Source organism: Malania oleifera, chromosome 7 (assembly GCF_029873635.1).
Source record: "Malania oleifera isolate guangnan ecotype guangnan chromosome 7, ASM2987363v1, whole genome shotgun sequence".
Classification (NCBI taxonomy): domain Eukaryota; kingdom Viridiplantae; phylum Streptophyta; class Magnoliopsida; order Santalales; family Ximeniaceae; genus Malania; species Malania oleifera.
Window position 1 is genome coordinate 52,984,206 of NC_080423.1, and position 18,085 is coordinate 53,002,290.

The window sequence follows — 18,085 nt, forward strand, 5'->3', positions numbered from 1 at the left end:
AGACTGTGCCGAAAGAAAAATACTACTAGGAAATTGAGAAGCCCAAAAAATAAATCAACGCAGGTACAAAGAAAACCAAGATCAACCTGCCTGCACTAAAAAATAAATCATGAACCAAGAACCCTGCTGTGCGGAGAATCACAAGGACGGAGAAGCACCAGAAACAGCAACAGAAAGCTGTTCCGATCGACCTTCCTACACTAAAAATAAATCACGAACCAAGAAACCCGTTGTGCCAAGAATCGCAAGGAGAGAGAAGCACTGGAACAGCAACAGAAAGCTGTTTCGGCAGCCACTCAGTCACAGAAATACCGAAAAACAGAGAACCAAAAAATTCCAAAAGAGAATAGACCCACGACAACCACAAAACCGAGAGACACCTCCGAAACTGAGAAGACAAACAAAATTCAAGGGGAAAAAAAATTAGCAGTTGGCTGGCTCTGATACCATGTCAAAGTATTGTGTGAATGGCCGAATGGTTTGGCCTTTAGTTCTGTATATTATATATAGACTTTACAAGAATGCAACACATGGAAAGAAAATAAGTTCCAACATGATTCTAGCCCTATACATGTAAACTATAATCTGTCAAAAAAATATGCTAACTGTACAGAATAACGAATGGAGAAATAAGGAAATAAATGTTGGCTGAAATAAGGAAAGAAGTGTGGACAGCAAGGCTGAAAGAAGTGTGGACAGCAAGGCTTTTGTTGTTTGCTGTTCCGTTGACAAGATATACATACTAAAAAAATTGATGAGAAAAAGTTAACATAAATCAACACAAGAGGACTAGGTGGTGAAGCCTGAAGGGAGATAATATAGTAAAATTCAGAGACAAAACGATCAAAAGAGTGATTGGACAATAAGGGGTAAAGGTAGATGCAAATACTGTTTGGAATAAAATGGCTAACTCTACCGTAAAGATAGCAAAAGATTTTTTAGGTGAATCAAAAGGAAGATACTTGGGTAGTAAAGAAATTTGGTGGTGGGATCAAAAAGTCCAAATAGCCATTAAGACAAAAAGAAATTGGAATAAAATATAGCCAAATTGTATAAATATAGAAAATTTTGAAAAACATAAAGAGGTAAGAAAAAATGCAAACAAGACTATTAAGGAAGCTAAACATAGAGCTTATGATATTTTATATACTTGACTAGATACATAAGGAGCAAAAGACATTTATAAACTTGCTAGAGGTAGAGAAAGAAAATGCAAAGATTTAGATGATGTAAAATGTATATAGGACAAGAATGATAATGTCTTAACTGGAGAAGAAGACATAAAAGAAGGGTGGTGAAGATACTTTGATAAGTTGTTTAATGAAAACCAAAATGAAAGATTGAACTTGGAATTGACAAATGAGGAGAAGACTAAAAATATGAGATTTTTTCACAAAATTCGAGTTCTCGAAGTTAAGTTAGCGTTAAAAAAAATGAAAAGTGGAAAATCTATATGACCAAATAAAATGCCAATTGAAGCATGGAAATGTTTAGGATATAAAGGAAATATTTGGTCAAATAATCTATTCATTAATATAAAAACCAAGAACATGCCGGAAGAATGGATGAAAAGCACGTTGATACCTTTATACAAAAACAAAGGCGATATTCAAAACTGTAGTAACTATCGCAGAATTAAGATTATGAGTCACACAATGAAATTATAGGAAAGGGTAATTGAACAAAGAATAAGACTAGAAACAAGGATTTCAAAAATCAATTTGGTTTTATACTTAGGAGCTCAAAAACAAAAGCTATTTATCTTTTAAGAAGTTTAATGGAAAAGATTAGGAAAATGAAGAGGGACTTGCATATAGTTTTTATTGACCTAGAGAAAGCATATGATAAAGTACCTAGGGAAGTTCTTTGGTGGGTCTTAGAAAAGAGGGGGATATGCAGTAGATATACTGAGGTCATTAAGCATATGTACGACAGAGTAGTGACTAGCATTAGGACTGTAGGAGGGGAATCTGGAGATTTTCCCATCACAATAGGAATACATCAAGGTTCTATTTTGAGTCCTTATCCTTTTTACTTTAGTGATTGATGAACTTACTAAGAATATGCAAAATGAGACCCCTTGGTGTATGTTGTTTGCAGATAATATTGTGTTGATTGATGATGATAGCAGAGCAAAATCTAAGTTAGAATTTTGGAGAACCTCATTAAAGTCCAAAAGTTTTAGGATAAGCACGAATAAGACATACTATATGAAATGTAATTACAGTAATGTAAGGAATAGTAGTGTAGATAAAATTAAACTTGATAATCAAGAAATTAGTAGCACTAATAGATTTCGATATCTTGGATCTATTATGCAAGCAGAAGGAGAAATTGAAGAAGATGTAATAAAGAGAATTAAAACAAGTTGGGTAAAATGGAGGAGAGCATCAGGCGTAGTGTGTGACCATAAAATACCCTTAAAATTAAAAGGACAGTTTTATAGGACAGCTATAAGGCCGGCTATGCTTTATGGTTCAAAATGTTGCGCAACTAAGAAACATGTACAAAAAGTAAAAGTCGCTAAAATTCAAATGTTAAGGTAGATGAGTGTGGTAACATTAAAAGTTAAAATAAGAAACGAGCATATATGCAAGAATTTAGGCATAACACCGGTCTAAGATAAGATAAGGGAGGGGTGGCTTATATGGCTTGTACATTTGAAATAAAGACTTAGTATAGCACCTGTAAGGAGGAGTGAGTGAGTTATTGTTTTTGACATGAAAAGGAGTAAGAGTGGGCCTAAAATAACTTGGAATGAGGTTGTGATGAAGGATTCAATAGCACTTAATCTAATAGAGGAAAATGCTCTCAATCAGGTGAATTGGCAAGAAAAAGATTCATATAGCTGACCCCATCAAGTGGGACTAAAGGCTTCTTGTTGTTGTTGTTGTTTCTAAGTTTGGTAGTCAACTACCTTAGGAGGACTCATTAACCACCTTGTCAGCAAACTGTTTTACGCAAGTTTTGTCAATCGGTTTTTCTTGGGTTTGAAACTATGATTTCTTCGATGATTTGCTTCCTAATTTAAGGCCAAGGCAACCAAATCATTATGTGTGAAAAGGAATGAGTTGGAGGACAAGACACAATTGGTTTCTTATTCCCAAGCTAAGAGAGCAAGAACAGTTAATCTAAGTACAAGATAGATTAAGGAAGAAGGCGGAATTCGCTAAAGGTTGAGTATGCCTTGACCCTGGTGGAGTTAGATCTAGGAGGCCCTACTTGAGTAAGGTCTAGAATGATATTAAATTGTGTCCAACACTACATTAAACCACATGTATAGAGATTTGGATTTGTGAGTGTGATTATGTGACTATTATGTATAAGTATCACGGATGTAAGCTAGGCTCATGTTGAACTCTCAGTGATTGTGTCCCTTCTGCACTTGATTTTTGTTAGTGTGCTAGATACTTCCAATGGAAGTATTGACAACACAAGTTATTAAAAGAACATTAATTTTTTACCCTTGACAATGGCATTTCCTAAAAATAAAAATAAAAATAAAAAATAAAAAATAAAGGAAAACAAACAAACAAATAAATTGCATCTATCACTTGTACGATCACTTTTAATTCTTAAGAATACTAAGTTCTAATATACATTGTTGGCCCACAACCTAATAGCTTAAGCTTTAAGGTAAAGTGGTAATCTAACATGGTATCAATGCCATGGTTTCTAGGAGGTCCTGGATTCTAGTCTAGTTGCCTACTTTTATTGTTTGTTTGTTACAAATTATCTTACTCCCTATAAAGGGTGGTGTTTATCATTTGTTTTTCTCTCCTGTGTTGTTAGGCTGGATGTATGGGGGAATGTTAAGGCCTGATATACATTGTTGGCCCACAACCTAACACCTTAAGCTTTTAGGTATAGTGGTAATCAAATAAATACAATGCATAGTTTATTATGCTTTTTGTTTTAAACCAAGAAAACTATGACACGCAGCAGTTGCCCCATGAAAGAGAGAGGAGGAAATCTAGACGAAGTTTAAAAACCTAGCTACTTTTCAGTATAAAGAATACTGTTCTTGAACTTGCATAGAAACTTAATCTAACTGCTATACAACAGATCTTTGACAACTCAAGTGTCTTGAGCTGATAAACATGACTATAAATGGCATAGATTATCAAATAGGCATTGGTACATATATTTTGTGTCCAAGAGGTATCCAAATTCTAAGAAATTTGTTCATACCTCATCAAATCTTATGAGAGTGACAAACAACCGAATATCTGCTTCAGTCAGGCTACTCCCACATATATATCGCTGCTTGCTGAGTATCTCCTCACATTTGTCCAAAGCTTCATACAGCTTTATCACAGCCTGCAGAAACACAAAGATCACCAACCACTTTTCAGCTATCATATTCATAGAACAACCATTTAAAGAATGAAGATGAATTACAACAGTTGCTGCAGTAGCATAAGATATGATTACCTCATCATAAGGCCCTTGCTTCCTAGCAAATCCGCATTTATAAACTCCGTTATTGATTCCATGATAGATCCATTCATTGACATCATCAATTTGGGATTGCAAGTGTGGAGGGTAAAGGTCTAAAGCTGGATTCTCTGCTAGATCATTGAATTTGGAACCGAGCATACGGATTATCTCTGAACTCTCATTATTCACAATTGTTTTCAGTTTCTTATCCCATAGAACCTATCATAAAGCACAAAACCATAAACACCATTTGAAGGATTAAAATATAGTAAATTCTTAAGAGCATAGAAGAAGAACAATGAAAGTGAATATTTACAGGAACTGTGCATTTTCCGCAGTAGCTCGCACTTGCAATCTCATAAAGTTCTCTCACACTTTTTGCTCCATTCAAATGGTCCGGTTGAGCTCCTGGCTCCTCTGTATCCGAAGCTGGAAAGACCCAACCCATATGCTCATCACTTTCCTTTGTTCTTTCCCATATGGGTTTGACTACCTAAGCAGCGGATGAATACACCAGTGTAAATGCAACCATAACTTGAATCAATGTAAAAGAATTGATTGTGTAAGCTACCGTGAAACTGATGGACTTCTCAAGCCCTTTGATCTTCAAGTATGCAAGACATCTGGATGCCCAAGGACAAGCATATGATATATACAAATGATATCTTCCAGATTCCACTGGAAAAGGAGAATTTGGGTCTCGAGAAATATAATTACGAAATGTCGAAGAGCTTCTTCTGAAAGCACCAATTTCTGATGTCTCTTCCAGTGCAGATCGAGCCATTTGAAGACTGTGCTGAAGATTGAATTACTAAAGAAGTTAGTACAACCTCAGGATTGTGGTTATAAGTAATTTACCTCAAGGGCATGCCATTTTATTATTGGAATAAAAAAACACATGACACAAACACAAGATGATGGAAAAGTGATTAAGTCAATGAAGTCCCAAATTTTACATGCATACATAACTGAGGGTAAAACCTACCAAAAATAGGCATACAAACCAAAGCAAACACCAGACACATGCACCATACTGCATAAAACATGCACATGGAACAAAGAGAAAAAGAGTAGAGGACTAGGTAATATACAATGCACTTAAATGACGATGAAAGGGTTACACTAAAATAAGATGATAAGATCAACGAAAGATGGAAAATCACTTTCATAACTTGTTCAATGAAAACCATATGAAAAATTAAATCTAAAAAAGGAGAAAGAGACATTTATAAACTCGCTAGAGCTAGAAAAAAGAAAATGCAAAGATTTAGGTAATGTAAAATGTATAAAGGATAAGAACAATAATGTCTTAATCAAAGAAGAAGACATAAAAGAGAGGTGGCGGAGATACTTAATAAGTTGTTTGATGAAAACAAAACTGAAAGCCAAAGTTTGGAAGTGACAAATGAGGAAAAGACTAAAAATAGAAGATTTATTCGCAAAATTAGAGTCCTTGAAGTTAATATGGCTTTAAAAATAGATGAAAAGTGGGAAATTTATAGGACCGGATAACATACCAATTGAAGTTTGGAAATGTTTAAAGGATAAAGGAATTATATGGTTAACTAATCTATTCAACACTACTATAAAAACCATGAAAAAGCTAGAGAAATGGAGGAAAAGCATGTTAACACCTTTATACGAAAACAAATGCGACATTCAAAATAGTAATAACTATCGCAGAATTAAGTTTATAAGTCATACAATGAAACTATGAAAAAGGGTAATTGAACAAAGAAAAGACTAGAAATGAGGGTTTCAAAGACTCAATTTGGTTTTATGCTTGGGAGATTGACAACAGAAGTTATTTATCTTTTAAGAAGATTAATGGAAAAGTTTACAAATAAGAAGAGAGGCATGCATATGGTTTTTATTAACGTAGAGAAAGCTTGTGATAAAGTACCTAATGAAGTTCTTTGGTGGGTTTTAGAAAAGAAAGGAGTACGTAGAATGGCTTTAAATAATGATGACAATCTGCGTAATGGTAACAGTTTCGGTGTAATAGTGGCGACCGTCACAGACGTTACATAGCAGGTAACGGTCACCACTTCCGTGAATTCATTTTTTGCATTAGCAACTTCCTCAAAACATATAGATTCACATGTTCTGATCCTAGAATCCTATATACTAATGCTTTAAATGATTTTTGGTAAATTTTAATCAATATAAATGTAACATATACTACAAGTATTGGATGTCACCATGGTTGTTTTACTTGCCATTGGCAAAAAGAAGCACACATTTGCTACTTTTCACTAGTTTAATGATTATAAGTAAAATTCAAATTAACAAATAAATTTAAAAATATAGGATGCCATCTTTTGTACTCCTTTAGTCTTTATTGGAATTTTTGTTATCCAAAAATTAAAATATAGAATGTTTATATGTTAAACAAAAACAAAAATGCATACAATAGAACAGTTTAGTCTCCAAACTAGGCGTAAGAAAAACAGAAAAAATAAATAATAAAATTGAAAGAACTTATAATGCAAACATATGTAATTTAATAAGAAAAAATTGGGTTTATTTTAATGGTATTTATTGAAAAAATGCATACTAAATGTCAAGGAAAATAAACCCAAAAAATGATTTTCTTTTTTATATAAAAAAATCAGCTACTAAAAATTGTGTTTCTAAAAAAAAGGACTAAAAACTCTGCCTTTGTTAGTCACAGCCAGTCTGGCACTGTAACAACTCGTAACACTCTATAACGGCCCATAACATTCCGTAACGGCCATTATGGTACCATAACAAACCATAACAGCCATTACGGTTGTGAATCAGCATACCTTTGAGGTATCTCCCCATAACAGTCTCGAAAGCCCCTGATACCTTTGCAAATGATATTGTCTTGATTAATGCAAGTAGGCGTGAAGTGGAATCTAAGTTAGAACTTTAGAAAACTGCTTTAAAGTCTAATAGTTTTAAAATAAGTAAGAATAAGACAGAATATATAAAATGTAATTTCAGTAACATAAGAAGGAATATTGAAGAGAAGATTAAACTTGACAATTAAGAAATTAATAGCACTAGTAGATTTTGATATCATGGATCTATAATGCACGCAGAAGTGGAAACTGAAAAAGATGTAATACATAGAGTTAAAGCAAGTTAGGTAAAATGGAGGAGTACGTCAAGCATGCTGTGTGATCGTCCCTTAAAAATTAAAAGTAATGTTCTATAATACAGCTATAAAGCCAACCATGCTTTACGGATCAGAATCTTAGGCAAAGAAGAAACAACATTTCAAAAAGTAAAAGTTGAGATAATGAAAATGTTAAGGTGGATGAGTGGTATAAAATTAAATGATAAATTAATAAACGAACATAAATGCAATAAACTAGCATAGCATTGGTCGAAGACAAGATAAGGGAGGGGTGGCTCATATTTTTTGGACATTTGAAACACAAACCTAGTAACGCTCGTGTGAGGAGTGAGTTATTGTTTCTGGTATTAAAATAGATAACCTGGAATGAGGCAGTGAGGAAGGATTTAATGGCTATTAAGCTCAGAGGAAAATGCTCTCAATTGGGTGAATTGGAAGAAAAGGATTTATATAGCCGACTCCACCTAGTGGGACATAAGACTTGTTGTTGTTGTTGTTGTATATTATCAACAAATAGGTGCCTTTGGAGTTAAAAAACAAGGAAGATATAAACTGGAAATATGAAAGACTATATAGCATCCCCATTGTGATTTGGAAATATTTATGAGATATTTGATAGGGTGATACAAAACTATTTATCAAAATTTTACAACATAAGAAATGCCTAATGATGGGAGTACAAGTATCTTAGTACCTGCACAAAGAAACAAAAAGTGATACTCAAAGTTGTATTAACTTATTGCAAAAACAAACTTATTAGTCAAGTTATGAAACTCGAGTGGAGTAAATGAACGAAGACTAAAACACAAAACAAGGGTATTAGAAAATCAAGTTGGTCTTATGTTTTGGCAGACCAACACATGGAAGCTATTCATTCGACCCAGCAACAAATGGACAGCTTTCCAGCTGTTATATTGTAGTCAAAAACATGGCTAATAGAGTTGTAACAAGTGTGACAATCAATGAGGAGACGGTGAATTTCCTATGCCAAATAAATTTGTATGATGGTCAACATTTAAATAACTATCATTTTGCATTATAACCACTGAACTAACTGGTATATCCAAGATGACATCCAATTTTGTCTATTATTTGCACATGCTACGATACTTATTGATGAGCTTAGGGTTGGGGTCAATTTGGTGTTAAACTTTGAAGAGAACCCAGAAATTTAAAGGTGTTTAGGATTCCCAAATCAATTGGGATTTCTAATTAATATGATTCCCAAATCAATTAGGATTCAATTTAATGTTAGGATTATTTAATGTTTGTTAGTTAGGATTCCCAAATCAATTAAGACCTCTAATTAATATGAGTCCTAAATCAATTAAGATTCTATTTAATGTTAGGATTATTTAATGTTTGTTAGGATTCCCAAATCAGTTAAGATTTGAGGGGCATATCTTACAGTCCTAATAGGAGTCAGTTTCTTTACCCTATATATATGTGGCCCCTACAGGCTTTTAGCATTGAAGCAAGCAATGAAGCAATGACATAATTCATAGTTTTTGGCTAATTTGGAGGCAGTTCCCTTGAAGTGATCAAACCCTATTTCCCTTATTACTTTCCATTCTTTAGATTTCCCCAATTTCTCCATGATAAAACCCCAGGGACTTATCATTTGGTATTAGAGCATGCGTTCTTGTGGATGCTGTTAACTCGCCAACAAATATGTTGGAATTCTTGATCTTCAATCATACACAATGGCTTCAGAAAATTCAGCAGAGTCTCAAATGGAAGATGGGCTAAAGAATGAACTTAGCAATATGTTTAAGTCTCAATTGAAGAGATCCAAGCATTGCTCTCTAAACTACTCAGTACATCTCCCAATACAGAGAGAGAAGATGATGTCTCTACATTAGCTAATTGTAGGGAGTAGTCGTACATGCATGAAGGAGGTTACCAATTAGAGCGTGATCATGGTCCTTCCCATATAAAGGTGGAATTTCCTCAATGGGACAATGATGACCCTACCCGTTGTGTTTCTAGGGCTGAAAATACATTCGCTTTCACTGCATTCCAAAAATATCTAAGTTGTGATTGCTTCAATTAGTCTGGATGGCAAAGCTATTCAATGGTATGATTGTTTTGAAGTTTGTTATGGAGTGCCTACATGGGCAGAATTTGTTCTGGATTACTTATCCAATTTGGGCCCACTGGATATGGGAATATCAATGAAGAGCTTGCTAAAATACGCCAAAGTAGCATTGTCTTGGAGTATCAAACACGATTTAAGCAGCTATCAAATTCAACTAAAGATTGGAATGAAAGCCAACTCGTTGGTACTTTTATTGAAGGTATTCTACCTGACATTTGGCATGAGGACAAAGTGCGTTGGCCACAAATTATGACTACTGCAATTTCCTTTGCATGGTTAGAAGAAGAAAAGTTGGGAGAAGTACGATGTTTTCTAACAAGACCATTAGCAAGCAGAATGACAGCAGCATTATCACACCATCTGCTCCTCACAATCCCCCTACTAAATGATTGAATCGGGAGGAACTTAAAGAGCGAATGACAAAAGGACTATGCTAGCATTGTGATGAAAAATGACAAGAGGGCATGGTTGCAAAAAAACAGGACAACTCTTATGATTGAACCAGTGGAGGGTCCAAAAAGTTTGAGGACAACCCCCTTATTCAAATGAGGAAGGTATGAAATCTGAAGATAATGATAAATCTATCACTTCTTTAGTTCATGCTTTAGTTGGTTATGCTAATCCTCAAACTATGAAAATTAGTGGTTTCCTAAAACACCAACATGTTACTATCTTAATTGATAAGGGTAGCACTAATAATTTCATAGACACTAAAATTTCTAAACGACTAGCCTATCCCGTGGAGCAATGTGAAAAGTTTGATGTGAGGGTTGCAGATGGAAGGACCTTAACATGTCAAAGCAAGTGTCCGAAGGTTAAACTTACTATGAAAAATCATAGGTTGTATGTATGTTGATTTCTTTTTGCTGCCGCTAGAAAAATATGAAGTGGTTTTGGGTATTGAATGGTTGAAGACTTTAGGTGATATAGCTTGGAATTTCTCTTAATTGGTTACGAAATTTACCGAAAATGGCCAGAGAGCGACTCTTAAAGGCAAACGTTGTGGTAATGTCATTACAATTTCAAGCCATCATATGGAGAAGCTCCTAAAAAAGGAGCAATGTGGCTTTCTGGTACAACTCTGAGCACCAAAGGAGTTACAACATCAATATGGGCAGGATGAAGGGCTAGACTCTATTATTTGAGAATTTCTGACCTATTTGAGGAGCCACATGAATTGCGAACTCAGCAAACACATCATCACCGCATTCCTCTATTGCCAAATCATTTAGGTCATTTGCGAACTGTACTCACCACTCTTCGTGAGCATCATCTGTTTGTCAAGAAATCTAAATGCAGTCTTGCTTGAGCGCATGTGGAATACCTTGGGCATATTGTTTCCCAAGAAGGTGTTTCAGTTGACCCTTCTAAAATACAAGTGATGACAAACTAGTCCATTCCGCAAACAATAAAAATACTACGAGAATTTTTGGGGTTGACTGGTTACCGCCATAAGTTTGTCAAGGATAATGGAACGATTAGTGCTTCACTGACTGCTCTACTGAAAAAGGATGCATTCAAATGGAGTAAGGAAGCTGAACAAGCCTTTGTCAAGCTTAAGCACACAATGACCACCACACCAGTTCTTGCCTTGCTAGATTACAAGGAGGTGTTCATCATTGAGTCTGATACATCAGGAGTTGACATTGGTGTAGTTTTAATGCAAGACAAACGCCCCATTGCTTTTTCCAATAAAGCTTTTTCTCCATCCCACATTGGCATGACTGACAAAGAGATGCTAGCCATTGTGCATGCAGCTACAAAGTGTAGAGATTCTCGGAGTATATTTCTGCTTAACTTTAAGGACAAGGCTAATTTGAAGGAGGCGGGAATGTTTGAATTCCCAAATCAATTGAGATTTTTAATTAACGTGATTCCCAAATCAATTAGGATTCTATTTAATGTTAAAATTATTTAATGTTTGCTAGTTAGTATTCCCAAATCAATTGGAATTTCTAATTAATATGAGTTCTAAATCAATTAGGATTCTATTTATTGATAGGATTATTTAATGTTTGTTAGAATTCCCAAATTAGTCAGGATTCGTGGGGATATTTTATAGTCCTAAAAGGAGTTAGTTTCTCTACCCCCTACGGGGCTTTTGGCATTGAAGCAAACAACGAAGCAATAACATAATTCATAGTCTTTGGCTAATTTGGAGGCAGATCCCCTCAAAGTGATCAAACCCCATTTCTTTTAATATTTTCCATTCTTTAAATTTCCCCAATTTCTCCACAATAAAACCCCAGGGTCTTATCAAAATGTTTTAGGATATGTAGGAGAAAGACCAATACATGGAATGTATGTTTAGTAAAGACAAGCCATGAAAAGATGGAGTGGTTGATGTTAGTGGTCAAATGGTGCCAAAAAATGATCATTTTCATTACTAAGGAACAATAGTTTGCTATATTGTATAAAAGCACGAATCTAAAATACAGTAGTATCCATGGAGCTAGGGGTGAGCAAACGGTCGGTTCGGCCAAATTCGGTTAATTAGCGAATTAACCGAAAATTTCGGTTAAAGAATAGTATTAACCGAACCATTGGGCCTCACCGAACTGAACTCGACCGAATTTATTTTTCGGGTAATTCGGTTAACCTAATTTAACCGAGAAATGAGGGAAGGGGTAATCGGGAAGGTGTATCCAGAACAAGGGAAGGAGGAAGTCAGGAAGGAGTATTCAGATGACTATTGAGCTCGGGTGAGCTTGACACCGATGAGGAGTCGGGGGTGGTTCTCGGAGAGCTGGTCTGTGCACGAGAGAAGAAAAATGAGAATGAAAGGGAGCTTGTGTGCTGGTGACGATGGCTGGCCAGTGGCGATGGCAATGGGTGCAGGCGATGGCATCACGTGAAGATGGTGGTGCGGAGCAGTGAGCTCAAGTGAGCGAGAGAGAGGCAATGACTCAGTGAGGGCTTCCGACTTCAGAGAGCAGTGACTGTGTTGGTGATGATGGCCGGCGACAGCGATGGCGATGGACACAGACAAAGGCATCGCGTGAAGATGGTGCCTGGTGGTGCAGAGGACCGAGCTAGGGTGAGCGAGAGAAAGGCGACGGCGATGGCTTCCAACTTTAGAGAGCAGTGACTGTGTTGGTGATGATGGCCGGCGATGGCGATGGACACAGACGAAGGCATCGCGTGAAGATGGTGCCTAGTGGTGCAGAGGACCGAGCTCGGGTGAGCGAGAGAAAGGCAGTGAGGGCCTTACGAGTTCTAACTTCTGAGACTGAGAGCAGTGAGACTGTGAGAGTGTGAGATTTTAATTTATTAATTTATATTTAAAATTTAATTAATTCGTAAATCGGTTAATCGGTTAACCGAATTAATATTCTCCATTAACCAAACCGAAACCCGATTAACCGAAATATTGGAAAGCATAACCGAACCGACCGAACCGAATTTTTAACCGAACCGAACCGACCAATTTCGGTCGGCTAATTCGGTTTTCCCCGAATTATGCTCACCCCTACATGGAGCATTATCATCATCTAATTGTAGAGTGCTCATAAAGTTGAGAGTAGAATCTCACAAGATGGCAGTGAGACCAGCTTTGCTCTATGGATCAGAATGTTAGAAAATGGAAAAAAAAAAAAATGTTCAAAGAATGACACAGCTGAAATGAAAACATTAAGGTGAATTAGTAGCAATCTGAGGAAAGATAAAATAGCAAATTTACCATATGGGAGAGATGGGGGTAGTACTAGAGAAGATAAGAAGAGAGAAAATCAGTTAAAATTATTTGGAAATGCGTAGCAAGTAGACCATCAGATGCACAAGAGTAATCTGATGTATCTAGAGGACATTGGTACAACAAGAAGAACACCAAAAAGAGAATGGATTGAGGGAACTAGAAAAAGAAATGAAATTCAATTTGATAGAAGGGATAGTATGAACACAAATAAAAAGAAAAAGGTCCATCTACCCAAGCCCAAATAGTTCCCATTTGTTGGGATAAAGGTCTAATTGTTGTAGCTGCTGCTATTGTTGTTCTTCGAATCGACATAGTTTTTAAAATTGTTGCATTGAAATTGCTATAACACCTATTGGTTGTCAATTAAATTGCACTAGCTCTATCATTTTTGTGTTCTTTGGTTTAATTCACTTTCTTTGCCTAAAAATGAACCATAGTATGCATAAAAAACTCTCAGAATATTGAGCTTTAGCTCCAATTTAAAGATCTTTTTTTCTGGTCAACCATTAAAAATAATTCAAACCAGGGACTTAAAGTCTTGAATATCACATTCTGAAAATCACTGCATGCAAGTGATTAAAAAAAAAAAGTGTCCTATTCTGCCTCAAAGGAAAAAGAATATAGCAAGTCATTCTCCCAAAAGGACTGTGGCTTATCAAATATAACTTCCATATTTTGAATTTTTCCAATTACAGTTTTTGCAACTCTCAGGACAGAATAATCAATCCATACAATCACACAAATTTTTGCAAACATTACAACTCAACTAGAACAAAGTGAATGCTGTCAAGCAATCCTTCCCTCATAGTCCAACCAAACTCAAAAATAAAATTCCACACAATCTATCGTTTCTCACACCTAGAAATTTCACTGGCAGTGACATGCACAGAAAATCTTATTTCATAACAAAAACCTTCATCCATAAATCAACATTAGCAGCAAAATCCTTGTATCAGTCAAGCTAACATGTAAATCAAATTTTGAAAAAAAAAATTGAAAAATCCAGCCAAAAAACTTAACATTACTCAAATGCAGCTCAAAAGATCAAGAACTATTAGCTAGTTAACATTTAAAATGAAATCATAAATTGCCAGACCAAAAAATGAGTCATATATCCATCACTGTGCCAAGATGAGAGTTGAGAATGAAAGATGGAGCACTCCTCCTTCAGAAATGGTCAAGAAAATAATCGATAGTTCTTTGGATAAAAATATAGAGGTTCGAAGACTAGGATTTATAGTCAGAAATGTCTAGGGATAACTGACAGAGGCAGATGGGTAAGAAAATGACCAATATTTTCTACCTCAAGTTGAATGAATAGCAGCATCAGAAGCTTCAGCTTTGGTGGTTCAACTTAGTGATCCACGGTCACTGTTGAGGAAACCACATAGAGAGTTATCTTGCCTCCAAAGGAAAACTTGGAATCCAGTATAATCCACAGCAATACCATTCGTCTAGCAGGTAAATTATCATTTTTATTTGTGCTTATGCCATTTATGCATGCATTAGTATTGCCCACCTAGCCCAACCTTCCACGGCTCCAGCAGTTGTTCTATTCCGATAAAATGGCTTCTGGCAGAATGTTCCCTAGAATTTGGAATGTTCCAGATCATGAAATGGGAATTGGACCTTGATATGGTAAATGCTCTAAAATGTGGAATGTTAGAGGTATATTTGTATAGATATATTAGGGTGAACTATGTAATGGCACTTGTATATCTTGGAAACAATGTTGAGGTGTTTATAAATCTAGAAAAAAATCTCTTTTGTCAAAAAATTATTAATGACTGAAAATAGAATTACAGTGTGATAGTTCTCCACTCTTAACTAATAAAAAATATCTTACATAGAAATAGTGAATTTAAACTTTAGATTGTTAGATTTAGCTTCGAAAACAAAAAGGTACCACATTTCAAAACGTTTGTACCAATTTGTGGTTCACTAGAGTGTTTGCATTTTATGGAACTATGAGCAAAAGCATAGTACTAACCACAGATTAGTTTGCAACAACTCAATACAGTTACATAAAACAATGCAGAAATCACCTCGATAGTTCCTGCCAACCAAGTTATGGCAAGAGAAAATTAGTTCCTTCATGGACCAAAAAAATTTCTATCAAACTTAATTTCAATGACCAAAATATTTCCACTGGAAAAAAATAACACTATTCCATAGAAAGACAATTTTAAAGGGTTAAAAAATTAAATTGTAACAAACACTATGATTCTTATGCCTGCACTTTCCTTGTGGCTTTTGAAAATGTGCTCACTTCCTTGAAGTTTAATATCAGTTAATCTTAATTCCCTTACATGTGTTGACCATCAATAAAGAGGTCTGGACTTGATGATAGCATAAGTTGAAACTCTTTAAAATGATAAGTTTACTTTTATATATGTTGAAATAAGTTAGATAAATGGAATGACTCAATGAAGCAAATATTAGTAAAGAAAGTTTCTCCTATAATCTACGTATATTTTGAAGAATTTACTTCCCTATGTTTGTGAGAGGCCTTGGATTAGGATTTGTGTGGATTTGAATTTGATATAATACAAAATTGTATTGAAATTTTTCCAAATCCATCTAAATCCAAATCCAAGGATTGAAATTCATGCCCCCGAATGCACCCTTTAATACGTCATCTATAACATAAAAATACAAAATATATTAATAAAAAAGAAATATAAAGTAGTGTTATCACAATATATGTATAGTTACTAAATATAAAAAGTACTAAAATCAAGGCTTACAATGCTATAAAATTGTTTTAATTTTTGAATGAGTGCCAGATTACATGATTCAAGAGTATACTTGTGTGTGTGAGAGAGAGAAGCTCTAAAAGGGTATTAAGGGGAAACCATGGTTGCAACGATTACAAATGTAAAATTGAAATTAGGAGGGCAGCAAGAGAATTGTCAGAAACAGGGAAGCTTGTGAAATTTACAGCAAAAAATATTTCCCTTGAAGATAGTGACGAGCCACAACAACTTTCCCCTGAACCCCAAGGGTCCACTTGCATCATTTTGTTTGGGGAAAAGAAAGAAGAAAGGAAAATAAGAAGGAAATTTATTTTTCATTATATTTTTTCTATATCATATACGGTTAAAAATGAAAATTTATTATAATATGATTAAAAATTATGAAAAATCAAATGTTAATGATGTGTCAAATTATTATTATTTTTTTTTTTTGTTCAAATTTTATGTTTTTTTTTTTTTTTTGACATCTAAATATGAAAAAAAGAAGATGGTTTCATATTTTATTTTCCTCAATGTTATCTAAGTTCTATATGGGAGTCACGCCATTGCGATGCGTGAAGACTTTTTAACGGAGAGAGTGAGAGAGAGGGAGAAATGGAAAACACACAAAATTTTAGAGGAAATGTTTCCTGTCCAAACAAACGGCTAATGTTTTACAAGTTCTAAACAGGGGGTCGCACCATTGAGACACATGAAGACTTTTAAACCGACAGAGACTCAGAAAGAAATGGAAATTCACAAGTTTTCTGTCCAAACAAACGGAACATCAAACACAGAATAATACAGGCGTCACTGTTTCCTCATTTGCTCACGGTGAGCAACACTAAGGAAGGTTACGCCATAAATTACAAAGAATTTTATCAGAAAGGAACCCAATTAAAAGCAAATCAGATAGATGATCAGCCACAGTAAATCCAGTCAAGATAACAACAACAAAAAAGAACCTAGAAGCCAGTTCCCTTTCTGCGCGCGTGCGTGCGTGCGTCCCTGCGTGTGTGTGTGTGTGTGTGTGTGTGTGTGTGTGTGTGAGAGAGAGAGAGAGAGAGAGAGAATAACAGGTCGAAAGGAGAAAGAGGAAATCAGGATAATAGGAGTAAAGGATCAGAAAATTGTGTACCTGAAGGGAGAATTGCAGACAAGTGAAGAAGACAGTACCCTTCCTTGAGGCAAATAGTAAGTGGGGTTTCAGGATGGAGACCATCTAGCAGAATTTCTTTCCATTTTCGCTTTCAGAATTCCGACTCGATGAGATGTTATTGTCGCAGAACCTACCTTAATCAAAGTTCCTAATTGTTCTACCTACTGTCCCGTGATCCGAAAGCATCACGTTGACCCTGACCTTGAAATTTGGAAGAAGGTTGTAAAAAATAATTATAATGTTCCAAAATTTTTATTATATATAATTTTCATATAAATTACATCACTAATCAAATTTTTAAAAAAATAAAATATAATTTATTAATTTTCAATTGTAAAAACTTATCAAACATAATATTAGAAAAAAATTAAAAATTCAAACTTCATGTTATTTAAATTAAAATTATAAATTTAAGCATTAATCCCTTCGTATTTAATATAAATAATAAATGGACAAAAAAATAATTCAAATATATATCAATGGATTGACCCTAGTTTGAATGGGTTTGTCCAAGTTGGCAAAACTGCTAGTTCTTTCATATTTTTATTCGGTTTCTAGTTAAATTGACCAGTTCAAATTATTTATAATATGATTGGCATGTATTGCCCATTTGACCCATGTTTGATATATAATTTTAATTTATCAAGTGTAAATTTTAAAGTTTTGGTTTACATTTTTTTTTAATATTATGTTTAATAAGTTACTTAAATTTGAAAATATTAAGCTATACTATATTTTTTTATAATTTATTTATTCATTTAATTTGTAAGAAAATTGCATTTAAAAAACATATGATTTATTAGTAATTTTTAATTTTTCATATATTTTAAAATTTTAAATTAATAATGGAGTT

At 34.7% G+C, this 18,085-nt stretch overlaps 1 protein-coding gene across 4 annotated transcripts in view; it reads right to left on the minus strand.

Moving 5' to 3' along the window:
• LOC131159513 (uncharacterized) overlaps positions 1–17,466 on the minus strand; it is a 66,524-nt gene extending 49,058 nt beyond the window's left edge. Inside the window, exons 1-5 of one of the 4 annotated variants that reach the window (XM_058114488.1) lie at positions 17,212–17,466; positions 5,012–5,236; positions 4,757–4,933; positions 4,435–4,659; positions 4,192–4,320 (exon numbers count right to left, since the gene is read on the minus strand). In XM_058114488.1, coding sequence (XP_057970471.1) covers positions 4,192–4,320; positions 4,435–4,659; positions 4,757–4,933; positions 5,012–5,236; positions 17,212–17,295 — 840 coding nt within the window. In that variant the 5' untranslated portion in view covers positions 17,296–17,466. The other 3 variants (XM_058114491.1, XM_058114490.1, XM_058114489.1) reach the window with 3 other exon arrangements.
• Between the last annotated feature and the right edge of the window lie 619 nt (positions 17,467–18,085).